This window comes from Pongo abelii, chromosome 23 (assembly GCF_028885655.2).
Source record: "Pongo abelii isolate AG06213 chromosome 23, NHGRI_mPonAbe1-v2.0_pri, whole genome shotgun sequence".
NCBI classification, from domain to species: domain Eukaryota; kingdom Metazoa; phylum Chordata; class Mammalia; order Primates; family Hominidae; genus Pongo; species Pongo abelii.
In genome coordinates this window covers 35,712,503-35,733,040 of record NC_085929.1, presented here as the reverse complement: position 1 = coordinate 35,733,040, position 20,538 = coordinate 35,712,503, and the positions used below count along the sequence as shown (strand labels likewise).

The following is a 20,538-nucleotide window of genomic DNA, read 5'->3' as shown; positions in this document are numbered from 1 at the left end:
CAAAAAATTCTCCGGGCGTGGTGGCGGGAGCCTGTAGTCCCAGCTACTCTGGAGGCTGAGGCAGGAGAATGGTGTGAGCCCGGGAGGCGGAGCTTGCAGTGAGTGGAGATTGCGCCACTGCACTCCAGTCTGGGCGACAGAGCGAGACTCCGTCACACACACACACACACACACACACACACACAAAGAGATTCCTTCCTCCTCCTCTCCCATGAGCTGTGGCCGGTGATAAGAGGCCTGTTCTAGACCACAGCCTCCCACGTGATTCTAGGACATGTAGCTGCTATGGTGCAGACCTCACTGGGGGGTCAGACCCCCTGGCCCAGGGCATGGTAGACCCTAGCTTTGACTCCCTCTGTCGCCCTCTGTCGTGTGGTGGCCCAGGGCCTGTGGGGCCACCTCTGGGAAAGCCTCAGCCTCTACATGGTCTCCCTTGTTCCTTGCAGGACCAAGAGAAACCACAGAAACTGCTGGAGGGACAGGAGGTTTGGGCTATAGAGACCCTGAGCCCATCTGCACGGACCCTTGAGGCCACCTACCTCTATGCACAGAATGCTGTGGCTCCCATGTGGGCTCCTTCTGGCCTTTGGCCAGAGGGCACATAGCCAGTTTCTTGCACCCACTGCTGGGTGCCAGCCAGCAGCCTGCTTGGCCTTGGTTGCAGCTAGAGGTCAGATGATGGCTGTGGCGAAACTCTCATTGTGGCCTACAGCCCTGCTACCAGGCAGCTCCAGGAACCTCTGGCACTGGTTGGATTAGAACTCCAAATTCTCCAGTCTGGACTGAGGCTCTGAGCACAGCCCAGGCTAAGTGAGGGACTCGCAGGAGGCTTCCGGCTGCTGTGTCCAGGTGTGGGCTCAGCTCCAAGGACACCTGCTGGTCAGCTCCTGCTCTGGCTGTGGGACAGGTGACCCTGAGCTGCCTCCAGTGCCCTCAACAAGAGACGCAAAACTGGAAAACCCAAGTGGGCTCTTTCCAACCTGCCTGCATCACACTGTCCTCACTGCTGGCCCTGCGCCCAGCAGATCTGTCAGGAGTGGGGTAGGAGGGGGCAGCACGAGGGCCAGCTGTTGTCCGTCACAGACTGCACTGTCCTCAGCCCCACAGCTGCTGCTGCTGCTACAGCCCTGCGCTCTTCCCCGTCGAGCAGGGGAGCCACTCCCTGTGGGCATAGATTGATCTCCCCATGGACCCCGCCACCTTTGCCCAGGCCTGTGCCATGTGGCCTCGTGGGACCTCAAGTTTGTATTGGCAACTTTTAGTCTAGGTGCTTTTGGGGAGTTTGAGCAGGGTGTGGGTAGAGGCCAGGCTTTTTCTCCACCTGCTCTGCTCTCCGCCCTGCCGACCTCCTTCACGCCCTGGCACCAGCCAGCTTCGTGCAGCCCTTTGAGACAGGCTCGGAATCCATGCTGCCTGAGGGCATCTGTGCCCAGAGCATCCAGAAGTTTCTTTGGGCTGAGAAAAACAGACCTGCCTGCTGTAAACATCTCTACCAGGGCTATTTAGTGCCAGTGACAAACCCCTCTCGGGCAGGGACGTAAGGCTACTCCTGGGGAACCTATGCAATGCCAGAGTCCGACGGATGCTTGTGCAGTAGCAGCTTCCAGAGCAGGCTGCTTGTCTTCCCTTAGTGCTGGCAGCATGCGGGTCATGTCAGAGCACCCATCCTTTTCAGAAGCAGGTGCCTGTATACAGCGGGTTGGTGGGAGGGTGAGCGTGCGACCACCCTTAGCTCAATTTGGCCTCTCAATGGCAAGTCCTCCCTTGACCTCTCTACTCCCATCTCAGCTGGCGTGTGGCTGTCCTATGTTACCTGCCTTGAAGGTTATTAGGAATTAAGCGCATGGAGGTACTTAGTGCAGTGCCTGGCACGACACAGGGGCCCAGTGATGCCCTAGTCGAGTTTGGGCCTCGTAGGTATGTGTGCATCCTGGCTCTGACACACCAAGGCTGCGGTGAGAGCGTCCTCGGCCCCTTGAGGAACAGTGCTGGACTGGCGTGCAAGGCAGAGCAGGGCAGCTGGGGTCCCAGAGGTCTTTTGGGGCATGACAAGCATGCTTGGAGCCACCAAATGGTTTTGAGACTGGAGATGGCCTCCCATGTCAAGCTGGTTTGGGCCGAGTGCGGTGGCTTATGCCTGTAATCCTAGCACTTCGGGAGGTCAAGGTGGGATGACCACTTGAGCCCAGGTTGAGACCAGCCTGGGCAACAGTGAGACCTGGTCTCTACAAAAACATCAAAAAATTAGCCGGGTGCTACACCTGTAGTCCCAGCTACTCAGTGAGCTCAGGAGGTGAAGCTGTGATTGCACCACTGCACTCCAGCCTTGGTGAGAGCAAGACCATCTCGAACAACAAAAAACCCCATAAACCTTGGTCTGGCTTCTGCGGAAGGGCTGGAGATACCGAGGGGAGAAGCAGGGAAACCAGTGAGGTGGCGTCATGGAGGTGGGGGCTGTGGGTGGATTTGCACTGTCCTGGATTTGGAAGAGAGCTAGATTGGGAGCTGGGGTTTGAGAATGGGTCATGGATGACTCCAAGGTTTGGGGCAAGTATGCGTTTGCTGAACTGGGGTGTAGGCAGGACGGGACAAGAGCAAGCCCTGCTCTACACCCATCATGCACCCAAGCCGAGTTGGCCCTAGGGAGAAAGGGCTAAAGCCACAGTATGGAAAGGGCAGCCAGGCAGTGGGAGGGCTCAGGCGAGCACAGTGCTAGCCTTGGGGCCTTCCTGCATTTAGAAGAAAAAGGAAGCAACGAAGGAGATGGGAGAACAGAAAGAAAGACCATTGATTTGGCAACATTAGAGGTGGTTGGTGACTGAGAGCTGTTTTAGTGCAAAGAATGAAGTGGGTTCCAGAGAGGGAGGGGTGGGCACAGCTCTTTCCATGCGCTTCCTGTAGAAAGGGCCAGGAAGATGGTTTGATGGAGGGAGGGGGATGATGGCTGGTTAAGGGAGGGTTTTCCAAATGCAGGAAGTCAAACACATATTAGAACAGGAAATGACCAGGGAAAGAAACAGCAGAGGTGCACACAATGCATGCCCAGAAGTGCTGGGGATGAGAGGGCCCGACCCAGTCTACCTGAGAGGGATTGTCCCTCACCTGAGGGAGCAGCCCCTTAGATGCTCCTAGTGCTTGATCCGTGATCCCATGGAAAGCAAAGTTATTTCCAGTTCTTCCTCTGCCTCCCTTACCTGCATCTCCCCTTGAACCTTTGGACACTAGTGGGTCTCAGAGGCTGCATCAGGGCCAGAGTCTGTTTCATTATTTCCCCTCACACAACCCCTGAACAAACCGTTTACCTGGAAGGCACCCCTCTCCTGGGTGGGGTGGGAGCATGCTCCCAGCAGACACGCAGTGACTGTGGAACAGAGGCCAAGAAGGATGACTGTTTATAAACATTTGGAATTTTATTTAAAAAAAAAAAAAAAAACATCACAACCATGAACATTGTTACAGTTAAGAGGCCCTCTTGGTTCTCCACAATGATACTGAGCATGCTCACAAGGGGTTCCCATTGTTAAAGTCTTAGTTAAACAACCATTTTTAAAAGAAGGAAAAAAAAACTCCGCACACTACCATTTAACTTGTTTTAATGTTTCTTCACAAATGGTGAAAAATACTAAAGTACAGACAAGGAATAATCATAATGTTGTGGCCAACATTATAAATATGGAATTATAAATTTAAAACATTTTCTGGTTTAAAAAATAAATCTGGTAGTCAATGCAGCTCTGCGGGGTCTCTGCATCTAGTAGGGCCGATCTCTGCGCTCCTGACGGTGCTCGCCTCTGCAAGGTAAAGAGGGCCCTTTGGTTAGAATGGGAAGGGGTGAGGAAGCCCTTCCAGAGCCCCCAGGTGCCCCTTCCTGGCTCCTCCCAAGCACTAGGCACAAGCTTCCTAGCGCCATAAGGACTTGCTCCAACCAAGCTGGGAGGGGCTGTCCTCTTACTGTGCCTGGCGGCCCACAGCTCTTTTCACCAGCACTTACTTATCCATTTTTCCAGGTCCTCCACGTCCTCCTCTTCTTCCTCCCATCTGTTCCATCAAAGGTCCAGGGGGCCCTCCGGGGCCACCTCGTCTTCCTCCACCAAAGCCACCTCGGTCCATGCCCCGGCCACCACGGAAGCCACCTCTGTCTCCACCACGGCCACCTCTGAACATTCCACCGGGACCACCACGATCCATGAGGCCACCTCTTCCTCCCCGCATGCCACCAGGGCCACCTCTGCCACGATCACCACCTAAGGTGAGAAGAGCAGGGCGAAAGCAGTCAGTGGGTGGCTGCAGAGGCCCTGTGGACACTGTGGAAGCTGCTCTGCTTCCTTCTCTCACAGCAGAAACAAACGAGACACTTCACTCAATCTCAGCATCGGGCTGACAATTTAGAAATAACGACATGACAACTCAAAGTTCTTAAGCAGAGGGCAACTGCAGTTTACGAAGCCCACAAATAAGAAAAGAGGTTTGGCACCAGGAAGCTGAGGGGACACTCATGAAACCTGCACCTACCCGGGGGCGGGAAGGGTGGCGGGAGGAAGCCTTCAGGCTTTGGGGCCTTACACTGGTTGCACTCTGTTCTCCAGGCGAAGTTCTGGTTTCCACAACCCCTGCATACAATTACATCACAGCAGAAATCACCAATTGAACTAAGGAAGATAAACAAGGAAAGGTGGTGTGTGAACAGGTACACACACTCACTATCAAGAGGATCTATGTACACCCAGGCTTTAGGGCACAGCCTCAGGCAGCATTGCACCCACAGGACAGGTCAAATCAATCTTCAGAAGGCTCTGAAGCATCCAGTGAATGGCTGACTAGTGTCCCTAACCAGCCATCAGGGTCATCATTCTGTTCCTCTAGACAGAGCAATCCACTCTAGAGTAGGGATGGGGTGAGGGAAGGGTGGCTTCACTCGTAGGGTATCAATTTGCCAAGACAAGTACATACGGATTGGGACACTGCCAGTCTCCAGCTCGGTGCTGGACGTTTCCTCCTCCAGAGGGGTTCCCTCGGGAACCCCGGGGTCCTCTTGGAGGGAAGCCTCCTCTATCTCCTCCACGGCCTCCCATGCGACCCATGGGTCCCCCAGGACCTCCTGGGCCTCCTGGACCTAGAACAAGAAACAGCAAATCATTTCTCTGTAGCACCAGATTTGCTATGGGAAATAAAAATCACTAAGTAAACCCATAGATACCACTGTTGTCATTTCCCCATCACCATGTTTCCGTGTGGCTCAGGCATCAGCCCCCTTCCCTGTGAGGAGCGTGTTCCACGTGCTCTACAGAAACAGAGCTCCCACAATTTTTTTTTTTTTTTTTTTGAGACGGAGTCTCACACTGTTGCCCAGGCTGGAGTGCAGTGGCACACAATCTTTGCTCACTGCAACCTCCACCCCCAAGATTCAAACAATTCTCCTGCCTCAGCCTCCCGAGTAGCTGGGATTACAGGCATGCGCCACCATGCCTGGCTAATTTTTGTATTTTTAGTAGAGGAGGAGTTTCACCATGTTGGCCAGGCTGGTCTTGAACTCCTGACCTCAGGTGATCCGCCTGCCCCAGCCTCCCAAAGTGCTGGGATTACAGGCGTGAGCCACCGCACCTGGCCAAACTCCCACAATTCTGTAAGGAGTAGGCATGTCTATACAGACACAACCAAAGCCGAATAAATGGCAGTCTGGAGTTGACAGGCAGAGTAGCTTCCAGCCTCCCATGTTCTTCTCTTCCTTTTACTCCCAACAAACATTCATTGTTAGCTCTCAATAGTCTAGTACTGACTCTACACACAATTTTATATTTCTTCACTCTAATAATCAAGTTTCTCAAGGGTATGAAGTGTATTGAAAACCTTTTAATGCAACATAGGAGCTCAGAAAAAGTACCTCCGCGGAGTGGTGGTGGCATCCCTCTGCCCTCACGGGGTGGCATACCACCCCGCATACTGTTCATTGGAGGCTTCTTCCGAGCAAGGGAGACTTTAAGTTTGCTCCCTTGAAAATCTTTCCCTGGAACAAGACAACAGAACATCAATTACTCCCCTATACTCCCTGTTCACCAACTCCACAACATCATCAAATGACCACTCCCAGATGCATCAGGTCTGCCTGTAATCTTCTCTAAGATCTTTACTGACAAGGCCAGAAAAAGGCTTTTTTTGAGATGGGGGTCTCACTGTTGCCCGGGCTGGAGTGCAGTGGCACAGCTCACTGCAGCTTCAATATCACTTGCTCAAGCAATCCTCCCAAGTAGCTGGAACTACAGGCACGCATCACCATGCCCGACTAATTTTACAAAATTGTTTGTAGAGGCAGTGTCTCGCTAGGTGGTCCAGGCTGCTCGTGAACTCCTTGGTTCAAGCAATCCTCCTGCCTTGGCCTCCTAAAGTGGCAGGATTATAGGCAAAAGCCATTGTGCCTGGCCAGAAAAAGGCCATACTTAAATATACTTAAAAACCTCCCTACAGCCTGACCAACATGGTGAAACCCCATCTCTACTAAAAAATACAAAAGTTAGGATGGCGTGGTGACATGCGCCTGTAGTCCAGCAGCTACTCGAGTGGCTGACGCACAAGATTGGCTTGAACCTGGGAGGTGGAGGTTGCAGTAAGCTGAGATTGCTTGGGCCAAAGTGAGGCCGACTCAAAAAAAACACCACAAGCAAAAAACACTGTCTACCATAAGGAGGAAAATAAGCTGGTGGGAAGCTGACTGCATGGCCAAGAAAAGAGAACCAGGACTTATTATTTGACACTTTCTTTGAGACAGAGTCTTGCTCTGTTGCCCAGGTTGGAGTGCAGTGGTGCAATCTCAGCTCACTGGAGCTTCAAACTCCCCGGGCTCAAGTGATCCTCCCACCTCAGCCTCCTGAGTGGCTGGGACTATAGGTATAGGAGTGTGCCACAACACCTGGCTAATTTTTGTATTTTTTTGTAGAGACAGGATTTTGCCATATTCCCCAGGTTGGTCTCAAGCCCCTGGATTCAAGCGATGCACCTATGTTGGCCTTCCAAAGTGCTGGGATTACAGGTGCAAGCCACTGGACGTGGCCAAGTCATTCAATGCTTTCAAGTTGGTTTTGTCTGAAGTGAAATCCCAGCATTAATGTCAAGGCCTTATTTAAATATATATATATTTATCTATATGCAAATGTACACGGGCTAAGATGTTCTTTTGAAGGGTTTTCTGTACCTTCTGATAATCTGTGCTTAGAGAAGTGTTTGCCACTTTAAGCAAGGTTGATTTGTAATACTAATGCCTGAAAATAAAGGGATCTCCAAATCCAGGGTCAATGGCTGGGTCCTAATACTACTGAAGGGAGACGGGCAATCTACCTCCCCCAGGAAGAGATGGAAGGTCTTCTTGCTCCTATGGTTCACAAGTTTCTCCCTCATGCCATACTCTATAGCCAGGGAGATTAAGAATGCCAGTGAGTACATCTCACCATCAAACCATTCCACAGCAGCCTTGGCAGTAGGTGGGTCTTCATAGGACACTGTGGCATCGCCTTTGGGCTTTCCTGTTTCCTTGTCCAGGTAGATGTGGATCATGGGTTGCCCAGTTCTCTTGTTCATCTAGACAAAGAATAGCATAGTTAGGCATGACTAGAATATACTAATTTGGGAGAAAAAAGTCCAGGCAAAATCCAGGAAAAGTACCAATTTTTCACATGTAGTAAGTCACTAAATGTCACCGTTTCTCCGCTTTTAAGTTTTTCAGAATTCTAAGTTATTTTCTCCTCTATCCCTGCTTTATCATAAAAACCAAAGCAGACCAAAGCGTGGAAGTGAACAGGATAGGCCCCACTCCTGCCTTAGCCATCTTCTGATGCTGGTTCGCCTGCCCTGGCATTTTCTATGCCCAGACAGGTACCCACTGAGCACAGCCACCTCGTAGGGGTAGTCAGACTTTGATACCACCACATAAGACATGACTGGCATAAAGAAAATTATCCTTAAACCGTGAAGGACAGTGTACAGGCTGTGAGTGAACTACAGGGATTCTTGGTTAGTCTAACACAGCCACTACTTCCTCCAATTAGAACAGATGACTAGTCTTTCAGCTGAATATCAGATGTGGTTGACTTGAATTCAGGAGCCACCTTGTATAAGAATATCTTCATGTGTACTTTTTTGCATTATATATGCACATGATCAGTTTAGTCTGTAATTGTTTACATATATCCAGTAACACGAGAGCAATCTATATAAGGCTTAAAAAAGATTACAATAGGATATATATATATTGATACCTGACTTAAAAAAAGGAACATGATACCTAAAAACTGAAAATATGGCAAAACTGTGGTATGAATAATGTGGAAATGCATTTTTTTCTTTTTTGTGAGACAGAGTCTCACTCTGTTGTCCAGGCTGGTCTCAAACTCCCGGGCTCAAGCAATCCTTGGGATCCTCCTGCCTTGGCCTCCCAAAGTGCTGGGATTACACATGTGAGCCACTGTACCCAGCTTGGAAATCTATTTTAACATCTTTATTTCCAAAATTTTGATGGTAAATACTACTTTCTTAACCAGGATAAACTCCACATTCCTGAATAAACTACATATTATATACATATTAAAAAGCAGTCTTTTTAATATGCTCAAGCCTGTAATCCCAGCTACTCAAGGGGCTTGAGGCTTGAACCCAGGAGGCGGAGGTTGCAGTGAGCTGACATTGTGCCACTGCACTCCAGTCTGGGCGACAGAGTGAGACTCCATCTCAAAAACACAAAGGAGTCTTGCACAGGGTAGAATATGACGGCAGACACTAAAAGCATTTTACTTTTGAGGTGTGTGATATCTGTGCACACACACACCTACAAGTAGGGAGAAATCGCCTTATATAAGATTTACCAAAATCAAATCAACTGTACTTCCTTTTTTTTTTGAGATGGAGTCTTGCTCTGTCGCCAGGCTGGAGTGCAGTGGCGCCATCTTAGCTCACTGCAACCGCTGCATCCTGGGATCAACTGATTCTCCTGCCTCAGACTCCTTAGTAGCTCAACTACAGGCGCATGTCACCACACCCGGCTAATTTCTGTATTTTTAGTAGATACGGGGTTTCACCATGTTGGCCAGGATGGTCTCGATCTCTTGACCTCGTGATCCACCCGCCTAGGCCTCCCAAAGTGCCGGGATTGTAGGCATGAGTCACCACGCCCGCCTAAAATCAACTGTATTTCTTTTTTTTTTTTTTTTTGAGACAGAGTCTCACTCTGTCGCCCAGGCTGGAGTGCAGTGGCGCCATCTCGGCTCACTGCAAGCTCCACCTCCCAGGTTCATGCCATTCTCCCGCCTCAGCCTCCCCAGCAGCTGGGACTACAGGCGCCCGCCACCAAGCCTGGCTAATTTTTTGTATTTATAGTAGAGACGGGGTTTCATCGTGTTAGCCAGGATGGTCTCGATCTCCTGACCTCGTGATCTGCCCGCCTCAGCCTCCCAAAGTGCTGGGATTACAGGCGTGAGCCACCGCGCCCGGCCAAATCAACTGTATTTCTATACAGCAGTAATAAACCAGAAAAGCGTCATTTAATGAAGACCATTAATCACAGCAACTTGAAAATAAACGAAACCTAGAAGTAAAACTAGTAAAGTTTGCAAGACCTTTAAGGAAATCGACAGTCTTTACTGAAGATCTAAATAGGCTGGGTGTGGTGGCTCACACCTGTAATCCCAGCACTTTGGGAGGCCTAGGTGGGTGGATCACGTGAGGTCAGAAGTTCAAGACCAGCCTGGCCAACATGGTGAAATCCCATCTCTACTTACAAAAACTAGCCAGGGGTGCTGGTAGGCGCCTGTAATTCCAGCTACTCGGGAGGCTGAGGCAAGGAGACCTGGGGGGCAGAGGTTACAGTGAGCCGAGATTGCGCCACTGCAATCCAGCTGGGTGAAGGAGTGAGAGTCTGTCTCAAAATAAAATAAATAATAAATAGAGACAGGCCAGGCGCGGTGGCTCACGTCTGCAATCACAAAACTTTGGGATTTGAGGCAGCAGATCACCTGAGGTCAGGAGTTCAAGACCAGCCTGACCAACATGGTGAAACCCCATCTCTACTAAAAATACAAAAATTAGCTGGGCGTGATGGCAGGCACCTATAATCCTAGCTACTCAGGAGGCTGAGGCAGGACAATCGCTTGAACCCAGGAGCCAGAGGTTGCAGTGAGCCGAGATCGCGCCACTGCACTCCAGCCTGATGCCACAGCGAGACTGTCTCAATAAATAAATAAGCAAATAAATATACAAATAAATGGACAAATAAAATCTTCATGGGAAAAAAAAGATCACTATTACAAAAATGTAAATTCTCCTGAAATTACTTCATAGATTAGTAAATATTCAATTGGGGTTTTAAGGTTTTGAGGTTTATGGGGTTCATAAACTAACTCTAATACAGAAAAGCAAGAACTGAAAAACAGTCAAAATCCCTGAAGAAAAAATTTGCATTACTAGCTATTAAGAATTAGCATAAAGACACAATAATTTGAGGTTGGGTGCAGTGGCTCATGCTTGTAATCCCAGCAATTTGGGAGGCTGAGGTAGGTGGATCACTTGAGGCAGCCAGGAGTTCGAGACCAGCCCGGCCAACAGGCGAAAATCCATCTCCACTAAAAATATAAAAATTAGTCGGGCGTGGTGGCATGTGCCTGTAAGTCCAGCTACCTCAAGAGGCTGTGGTGGGAGAATAACTGAACCTGGGAGGCTGAGGTTGAGCAACACTCTGTCCCTAGGGGTGGAGGAGGGAAGGCCGGGTGTAGGGGCTCACACCTGTAATCCCAGCACTTTGGGAGGCGCCAAGGTGGGCAGATCACCTGAGGTCAGGAGTTTGAGACCCGCCTGACCAACACAGTGAAACCCCATCTTTACTAAAAAGACACAATTAGCTGGTAGCGCACACCTGTAATCCCAGCTACTTGGGAGGCTCAGGCAGGAGATTCACTTGAACGGAGGTTGCAGTGAGCCAAGACTTACGCCATTGCACTCCAGCCTGGGCACCAAGAGGGAAACTCCGTCTCAAAAAAAACAAAAAAAAAAAACAAAAAAACAACAGCTAATTTTTTTTTTAAAAGGAACAAACCATAAGATATCTAGAAAGAAGTGAGGCAAAGGCAACCTTACAAAACAGCTCTCAATATCAATTCAATCTCTTTAAAATGCTCTGTGGTTTAAAGTTCTGCCAGATGACCTGGTTATGCTTTTACTGACCTTAACAACCCCACACTGCTTAAAGAAGTCTGCCAGATCATCTAGAGTCACACTGTCATTTAATCCTTGTACATAAATTGCACTGTTGTCAGAGTCTTCATCTGGATCTACAGGTGGGCCTTTCAGAGAAAACAAGACAGGAGAATTATTATCATGCATCTATATTAACTACCTGATCCCTACTGCCCAAGGGTATTCATCATAAATCTAAGAAAACTACCAAGCATACTAAGAAGAATGCTATCAAACTTTTGGTTTACTTCACTGAAGGCAATTATGAGTAGATGCTCACATAGGATTTCCCAAACTGTCCTTGACAGCAAGAATATCACACCGGTCTATAAGGCTGCTGAACTCTAGGCATGCATCTACCTCTGTACCATTAATTTATAAAGCACAATATGAAGCACAACTAGAATTCAAAATTACCTAGATCAAGATCTGGTCCTTCATCCATGGGTCCTGCCAACCAGGAAAGATCATACAAAATATTATTAGTGCACGTCTTGCAAGCTACAAACCTTACAAACACACATAGCTATCTACTATACCACCATTTGATGGGGATTCATTAAACTCAAAATGACCCGCACTGCTAAAATGGAGCAGTGCCTCTTTAACATTTGTGAAAGGTTTGCTAGGGTTTGCTTTTTTTCTTTGCTGGTTTGCTTCTAAACCATTAACCAAATACACTCTCAATGCTTATGTGCCAAATCAGTGTTAAATTTAAGTCAAAATTTTTCCTCTAAATAAACCAAATTTAAAAATTTATTCTCCCCCATATTACAGAAGCAGTTACTCAATACTTCAAGTTACCCTTTGTTTTGTAACCATAGGTTAACCTTATTACCCCTAAGACAATGCCGGCAGTACCCATTAGTCTCTTTTGTATAGATCATTTTTAAACCACTTATGAAACTAATAAAAAAATTATAGTTTTCTAAAAACTGACTGCATTTTTTTTTTAAACACTATCTATGGTAATACTCAAAAACTTACCACCAGGCTTATTGAAGCCACCTCGCTCTCCAGCGCTGCTGGGGGGATAAACGAAGAAATGAAGGCCTTTCCCTTTAAAAGCCAGTACCGCTCTGAGCCTTGGGGGGGCTCGTGGGGAAGAAGGGCACTGGCTAAACACATCTCCAAACAATGCATCTCTCTCATCTTGTCACTATGCCTTTCTTCAGGGCAGCTTGCTCAAATTTCCTCAATATACAACCTTGCTTGTCTGATTGTACACACCAGTGTGGTTGCTTCCTTTCATTTCGGGGGCTGGTATTAATAGTGCAATACTTGGCAAATTAGGAAGAAAAAATAGATCCCAAACACCCACCCCATCAGGTGAAAAACCAGAAGAGCTTGGTATAGAGGGGAGGAGCAAGTGGGGGTTAACTGCTGTGATAAACCTTTCCATGTTCATAAAGGTGCACCCTCAACCTCTCCCAAGGGAGAGCCAAATGAGGCCCAGGGTTTCCTAACAAGTCACAGTATAATAAAGCAGGAGACAACCACATTAAATTCCTACAACACACATCAGAGGACGCATCCAGCCAATCTTCAGCATAAAGCCATACATCTCAGGGCACGAATAGATTTAACAATCGCTGTGAAAGGAGAATTTACAACAAATACCAAGGCTCAACGGACTGGGGGTGCAACTTTATAGACATATCAGTTAGAATAATGACTATGGCCATGTAAAATTACTTAAAGAGGGGAGAGGGAAATATGAATTGGACTTTTTGGGTTAGATTTTGTTTTCTTTAAAATTAAATAAAGGCAGCTCCCCAGTGGGAGGCCCTGAGTTTTTTCTAACCAGTATTGCACCTTTAATACCTGAATATACAATTTCAAGCTGTTGCATGCAGCTTTGTTTCCTTTTTAAAAGTACACACCATAAAATGTTCTCTCTCTTTAAACACAAAAGTTTACACTTTAATGTTACACAATTCTAGAGTATTATACCTCCTCTGGTTCATTACCAAACAACAAGTATGCAGTTACCAAAGTTACAGAAGGATTCCATTTATACAATGAATACATTTTGTTAAAAATATTCTATGTATATTTTTCCTCTCCATATGGACACCGTGTCTAGTCCCACTTTTCATTATGCTGCCGGCTGAGTACTGAGTACGGGTACTTTTTAAGTATTGAAGTGTATACAAGGCTCTCACTTTGTAACCTGTAGCATATAAATGCGACAAAGCATGTTAAAAAGTTTCCACGTTTAACAGCCAATGAAAATATCAAAATACTGAGGCAATGAAAAAGGGCATGTTAACAACAATGAGTGCCTTACCTGTAGAAGACACTGAAAACCATCACCACACCACAATAAAAAGGGGGGGAACGAGGGAAATGCCCGTCTATCCCCACAGGATCCGACAGACTGCTTCACAGTCTGTTGAAAAACCTATGGGGAAAGCCATGGTCTCTTCTATGGCTGCAAGAGAGACTTCTCATCCAGAAAGAGGGGCCCCCTCTACTAGCAAAGTCTAGCACAATTAGTAGGATTATAACTTCTGGAGTATTTAAATAAACTTGAAATTGTATTTGCAATTTAAAAATAATAGGAATTCTAGGTGATTTGAGACGTGATGATAGTACTTTCAAGTGTCTATGTCTATTTTAAAACATCCAAAAAGAAGTGAAACCTTTATAATAGAGTATTTTACAAATCAGAAGATTGGTTTTACTTCATACCAAATCATTAAATTTTTGCCTCTTGTCAAATGACTTTCTTCCAATAAAGATTTCACTAAAGACTTTCTTAAAGTTATGCAGAATATGCAAAATAGTACTTTCAGTAGTGAAGAGTATTTGCTAATGTGGAAGTTAAAGATCAACTTTAATTCTGAAGTTCATTCTATTTTTAAAAAAATGCTATTTAATTTTTCCTTGAATACTGACACACCGAATCAAATGTAATATCTAACATTCTGCATAACTTTTTTTTTTTTTTTTTTTTACCAGTTTATATAGGGACAGAACACACACAGAACTAAGCCTTCTGGATTATGTTAACCACCAATATTATAGCTCACCTTCATCAAAGTACAGACACCAGATAGGGAAAAGGGGATGGGAGAAGGGAGGGGAAGGGCAGGCAGAGGCAGCAGGGTTATGTCATTGATCTAAACAAAGTTTTCTAAACCAGATTGTGCCATCAATCAAAATGGTCAAACCGATTTAGACTTTCAACATCTCCAGTGGGAAGTGAGCCTATAATTATATACGTTACTCTGCAAAATGCTATTGGATTTTTCTGTGCTCCATCCAAACTCTATGTAATCAGGTGCACCTCAGGCTATAGTTTAAAGATTATGGGACCAAAATCTTCATATGTTCAACGATTCTGAGTACAAACAGAAGTTGGGGACAAACACTGTGGAAAACAGCTGCATTCCTTTTCTGCAGTATATACACCAGGTATTTCAAGACAACCATTCAAAGGCAGTTAGTTAAAAACTTAGGGTCATTAGAAGGGTTGTGTGTGTTCCATCCCAAATCTACTACCCACAGAGGCTTCTCACCTCTGGAAACCATGAAGGGAACTGAAAGCTCTGGTTTCAAAACCATTCTTTGTTCTCCCCGACCCAACGAAGTATACTGGCAGGGAAAGAAAATAAACTGCCACTTAATATATGCCACAAAGATGACATTTCCATGTTTTAGAAGATGGCTTGAGCTCAACAGATTGTCCATGGAAATGCAGAAATTAATTTCTTATGTCTTTCAGTCCCTTCTTTCCATTGAAAATCCTATGGATGAAACAAAATTAGGTAAAAGGAGAAAAGGTTTGCTCTTACCCCATTCCACCGCGTCCTCCTCCCCGCCCACCTCTGCTCATGCCTCCACGATCAAATCCCCCTCTTCCCCTGCCCCGGTTATCAGGGCCACTCATGCTCCGGTTCTCTCCTGGTCCGGAAAATCCTCCAGACTCCTGCCCATAAACACCCATGCTACTGGGGTGGTCCTGTCGGAATGAACCTGAGGAAAGAGTCACATCTGTAAGCCATGGACCAGCATTTACACCACTGCCTGATGTACTTTCTCCTGGAATCACAAAATCCTCAATTCCAAGGCATAACCAAGGCACCATCTTCTTTACATCACGATAAAGCACCCTTAATAGGTAGGCTCTTTTAAGTTCAACAAAACTGCTGGTTCATCACAGCTGAAATAACCTTATATAGTTAGCCTAGAATAAACAGTTTCTAAATAACAACAAGAAAAAAAGCCCTCTGGCTAACATATAGTTTATAGGGTTCTATATCCTAAGATGTCTCCAAAAGCAGCTTCTTTTGAGCTAAACTCAAGAAACGAAAACAGAGCCAGGTTTCTTAGGGCTTTAGCACACTGCTAGGGGCTGAGCTCCATAAATCAACACTACTCCTTTCAGTTATTGAGAAATCCCCGTGGACAGAATGTAATTTAAAAAGAGCAACGATCCTGGTACAAACTAAATTCTGAAGATAATTATGTGTTTTGGTTACCTCTCTCCACACAGAAGAACTGCAAATATTCTGTGAGGAGGATTATTCTTCCCCCTTTCCTTTTCTATTTTCTTAAAGAATCTTTATTTATTTTTAAAAAGACAGGGTCTCACTATGTTGCCCAGGGTGGTCTCAAACTCCTGGTCTCAAGTGATTCCTCCTGCCTTGGCCTCCTCCAAAGTGCTGGGATTACAGGTGTGAGCCACCATGCCCGGCCATTTTTCCCCTTAATGGATATAAACAAACAGCAACAAAAAAACATAGCTTTTACTTGACTATCAAAATCATAGTGGCCTGCAATAGCTGCCTCCCCACTTTACATTAATGACTGATAGGGAGGCCAAAAATGATGTTGGATTTACTCACTGCATACAACTTCCCCAAAGACAGCAGGGCTAGCAGTCTAAAACATTTTTTTCTGATGAATTAGTATTTCTTTTCTTTTTTGCCAAGGCATACTAAAAACAAATTGGAAAAAAAGCACTGAAATCTTCACTGGGGCATCCAAGATGTTAGCTGGAATGCCATGCCCTGAAGATGTGTCCTGGATTCCAAAAGCAAACAATGGCAAAGAGTATTCCCCCTGTTCAAAAACTCCAAACATGGCTGGGCGCAGCGGCTCATGACTGTAATCCCAACACTCTGGGTGGCTGAGGCGGGAGGATCACCTGAGGTCAGGAGTTCGGGACCAGCCTGACCAACACGGTGAAACCCCGTCTCTACAAAAAATACAAAAATTAGCTGGGTATAGTGGCAGGTGCCTATCATCTCAGCTACTCGGAAGGCTGGGGCAGGAGAATTGCTTGAACCAGGAGGCGGAGGCTGCAGTGAGCTGAGATCACACCACTGTACTCCAGCCTCAGCCCCAAGAGTGAAACTCCATCTCAAAAGAAAAACAAACCAACAAAAAAAACATCAACCCCACAAAAAAACTCTAAACACATTCATTCTTATTTGGTTTTCTCTCTTAGCAACTCACTCTGCTGCCCGTAGCTGCTGCTCTGTTGGCTATATTGACTTGGAGCTTGGCTGTAGGATCCAGTTTGGGGTGGGTAACTAGTGGGAGGCTGCTGCCCATAGCTGCTTTGTTGACCATAGCTACTCTGCTGTCCATAGCTGCTCGGTTGCCCATAGGTGTTCTGCTGAGAGTAACTGCTCTGATCATAACTAGTCGGCTGTGTGGAGGAATAGCTGAAAGAGAGAGAAGAAAAAAAAAAAAGCTTTTTTAGAAAGAAGACGCTTGTTATTTCAAATCCCCTGAATAAAAGAGACATTCACACCATGTGACACAGACATCCATAAAACAGTAGTTACTTTCTACACATCAACAATTTGAATTTCAAGTCAGCAAATACTTTTGTGTTCAGAATAAAACATTAAATGGGAGGGTAAAAAAAAAAAATTTTTTTTTTTTTTTTTTTTGAGACAAAGTCTTGCTCTGTTGTCCAGGCTGGAATGCAGTGGCGCGATCTCCACTCACTGCAAGCTCTGCTTCCCAGGTTCATGCCATTCTCCTGCCTCAGCCTCCTGAGTAGCTGGGACTACAGGTGCCCACCACCACGCCTGGCTAATTTTTTTGTGTTTTTAGTAGAGACAGGGTTTCACAGTGTTAGCCAGGATGGTCTCCATCTCCTGACCTCATGATCCGCCCACCTTGGCCTCCCAAAGTGCTGGGATTACAGGCATGAGCCACGGTGCCCAGCTGGGAGGGGGAAATATTACAACAACCATCTGTATAATCCTTAAAGAGTTTTCTCTTAATCATCACTCCCATTTAAAACAATGGTCATTTTCAGCTGGGAGCCGAGGCTCACGCCTGTAATCCCAGCACTTTGGAAGGCTGAAGCTGGGGGAATAGCATGAACCTGGGAGGTGGAGTTCACAGTGAGCTGAGATCCGCTACTGCACTCCAACCTCGGCGACTCAGGGACAGAGTGAAGACTCCATCTCCAAAAAAAAAAACCCAAAAAAACAGGCCGGGCACGGTGGCTCACGCTTGTAATCCCAGCACTTTGGGAGGCCGAGGCAGGCAGATCATGAGGTCAAGAGATCAAGACCATCCTGGCTAACATGGTGAAACCCCCATCTCTACTAAAAAATACAAAAAATTAGCCGGGCCTGGTGGTGGGCGCCTGTAGTCCCAGCTACTCGGGAGGCTGAGGCAGGAGAATGGCGTGAACCTGGGAGGCGGAGCTTGCAGTGAGCCGAGATAGTGCCACTGCACTCCAGCCTGGGCGACAGAGCGAGACTCCATCTCAAAAGAACAAAACAAAACGTCATTTTCAACTATATTCAAGACAGGCAAATATGGGAGTTTAGGTGCTTCCTGTATTGTGGCAAGAATATGCACTTGGGGAAGGCTGACCCAGTGAAATGGGGACGGAGAAAATATAGAGAAAGTGAAGTGAGGCATTCAGTTCCAAGCCTGCCTGCCAATAATCTCGAGTTAACGATTTTCTGAAGGGATAAGGGTACGCAACACAAAAATAGTAGTTTTCCCTCAAAGATTTGTCTTTGCTACTTTCAATCTTTCAGACATGCCCGATTATCTATGAAATCTGAGTATTAATATAGAAAACTTCAGAATGGAGGTATTGTATGAAAGACAAAATTATGTCAATTACATGGGAGAAATTAATAGATACATCCTTGCACAGAAATGAAGCTTGAAAAGAACTGGTATTGGCCAGGTTTGAAGGCTCATGCCTGTAATCCCAGCACTTTGGGAGGCTGAGGCAGGTGGATCACCTGGGGTCAGGAGTTCGAGACCAGCCTGACCAACATGGTGAAACCCCATCTACTAAAAATACAAAAATTAGCTGGGTATGGTGGCACACGCCTATAGTCCCAGCTACTCACGAGGCTGCGGCAAGAGAATTTTTTAAACCTGGAAGGCAGAGGCTGCAGTGAGCCAAGACAGCACCACAGCACTCCAACCTGGGCAACAGAGCAAAACTCCGTCTCAAAAAAAAAAAAAAAAAAAAAAAGGGCCAGAAGTGGTGGCTCACACCTGTAATCCCAGCACTTTGGGAGGCAAAGACAGGCGGATCACCTGAGGTCAGGGGTTCGAGACTAGCCTGACCAACATGGAAAAACACCGTCTCTACTAAAAATACAAAATTAGCTGGGTGTGGTGGCGCATGCCTGTAATGCCAGCTACTTGGGAGGCTGACACAGGAGAATCACTTTAACCTGGGAGATGAGGGTTGTGGTGAGCCAAGATCACACCATTGCACTCCAGCCTGGGTAACAGGAGTGAAACTTGGTCTCAAAAAACAAAACACACACAAAAACAAAAAAAACCCATCTGGTATTAAGCTTTACAAATCATGATGAGAAACAGTAAGGACACATATTTTAAATTCCGATTAAACTAGGCCAGAAAGTTTGAGGCTACAGGGGGCTATGACTGTGTCACTGTACCCCAGCCTGGACAACAGAGTGAGACCCAGTCTCCAAAAATAAATAAACAAAGCTTCTAACATACCACATCCCTCACCATTGCTGTATGAATTCAATAATCTCTCACTGTGTACCTATCCAACTTGCCAGACTAACTGCTATTAACTGCTCTCAATGCAATAGGTACAAACCTGCTCTGTGGAAGAAGGGTTGTAAGCCCTGCCCACTTTTGCTCCAAGCTGGCTGTATGGAGAGACACCCAATCAATTCTACTTGTTCCTAAACCTGTTCACATCTGCTGCAAAACAATGAAATGAGTGCAAAAAAGGGAACCGCTACTTCTAGCAAAACTTTTAGAGCACAATTCAAACAATTTGAAAACCCACATCTAATTAAACATGGGCTAAGAAAACTTGCAGGCTGGGCATGGTGGCTCACACCTGTAATCCCATAATCCCAGCACTTTGGGAGGCCAAGGTGGGCGGATCACTTGAGGCCAGGAGTTCAAGACCAGCCTGGCCAACATTGTGAAACCCTGTACCTACTAAAAATACAAAAACTGGGCCAGGCGCAGTGGCTCATGCCTGTATTCCCAGCACTTTGGGAGGCTGAGGCGGGCAGATCACCTGAGGATGGGAGTTCAAGACCAGCCTGACCAACATGGAGAAACCCTGTCTTTACTAAAAATACAAAATTAGCCAGGTGTCGTGGCGCCTGTATCTAATCCCAGCCACTAGGGAGGCTGAGGCAGGAGAATCGCTTGAATCCAGGAGGCAGAGGTTGCGGTGAGCCAAGATCGCGCCATTGCACTCCAGCCTGGGCAACAAGAGCAAAACTCCATCTCAAAACAAACAAACTAACTGGCTGGGCGCAGGGGCTCACGCCTGTCATCCCAGCACTTTGGGAGGCGGAGGCGGGTGGATCACCTGAGGTCAGGAGTTCCAGACCAGCTTGGCCCACATGGTGAAACCCTGTCTCTACTAAAAATACAAAAAAAAAAAAAAAAAAAAAAAAAAAATTGCCAGGTGTGGTAGTGAGCACTTGTAATCCCAGCTACTCAGGAGGCTGAAGCAGGGAATCGCTTGAACCCAGGAGGTGGAAAATGCAGTAAGCTGAGATTGTGCCATTGCACTCCAGCCTGGGCAACAAGAGCGAAACTCCATCTCAAAACAACAATAAAACAAAAAGAAAAGTTAGTCAGGCGTGGTGGCGTGCACTTGCAGTCCCAGCTACTCGGGAGGCTGAGGCATGAGAATCCCTAGGAGGCAGAGGTTGCAGTGAGCAGAGATTGTGCCACTGCACTCCAGCCTGTGCAACAGAGTGAGACCCTGTCTCAAAAAAGAAAACTTGGCCAGGCGATAATAATAAAAATAAAATAAAAAGAGTTGGCCCAAACATTAAAAGGTTAGTGCATGAATGAACCTTTATGTGTTAGGTA

The 20,538-nt window shown here is 46.6% G+C and overlaps 1 protein-coding gene across 14 annotated transcripts in view; it reads right to left on the bottom strand.

Annotated features, from left to right (window-relative positions):
• Positions 1 to 3,385: 3,385 nt before the first annotated feature.
• EWSR1 (EWS RNA binding protein 1) overlaps positions 3,386 to 20,538 on the bottom strand; it is a 32,098-nt gene continuing 14,945 nt past the window's right edge. For 4 of the 14 annotated variants that reach the window (XM_054543276.2, XM_054543279.2, XM_054543277.2 and 1 more), the window contains 11 exons: positions 16,678 to 16,889; positions 15,012 to 15,192; positions 12,199 to 12,236; positions 11,629 to 11,661; positions 11,200 to 11,318; positions 7,440 to 7,569; positions 5,882 to 6,004; positions 4,951 to 5,113; positions 4,513 to 4,649; positions 3,992 to 4,244; positions 3,386 to 3,791 (listed from right to left, as the gene is read on the bottom strand). In XM_054543276.2, coding sequence (XP_054399251.1) covers positions 3,752 to 3,791; positions 3,992 to 4,244; positions 4,513 to 4,649; positions 4,951 to 5,113; positions 5,882 to 6,004; positions 7,440 to 7,569; positions 11,200 to 11,318; positions 11,629 to 11,661; positions 12,199 to 12,236; positions 15,012 to 15,192; positions 16,678 to 16,889 — 1,429 coding nt within the window. In that variant the 3' untranslated portion in view covers positions 3,386 to 3,751. Of the gene's footprint in view, positions 3,792 to 3,991; positions 4,245 to 4,512; positions 4,650 to 4,950; positions 5,114 to 5,881; positions 6,005 to 7,439; positions 7,570 to 11,199; positions 11,319 to 11,628; positions 11,662 to 12,198; positions 12,237 to 12,371; positions 13,385 to 15,011; positions 15,193 to 16,677; positions 16,890 to 20,538 lie in introns of those variants that run through there. The other 10 variants (XM_054543283.2, XM_054543286.2, XM_054543284.2 and 7 more) reach the window with 4 other exon arrangements.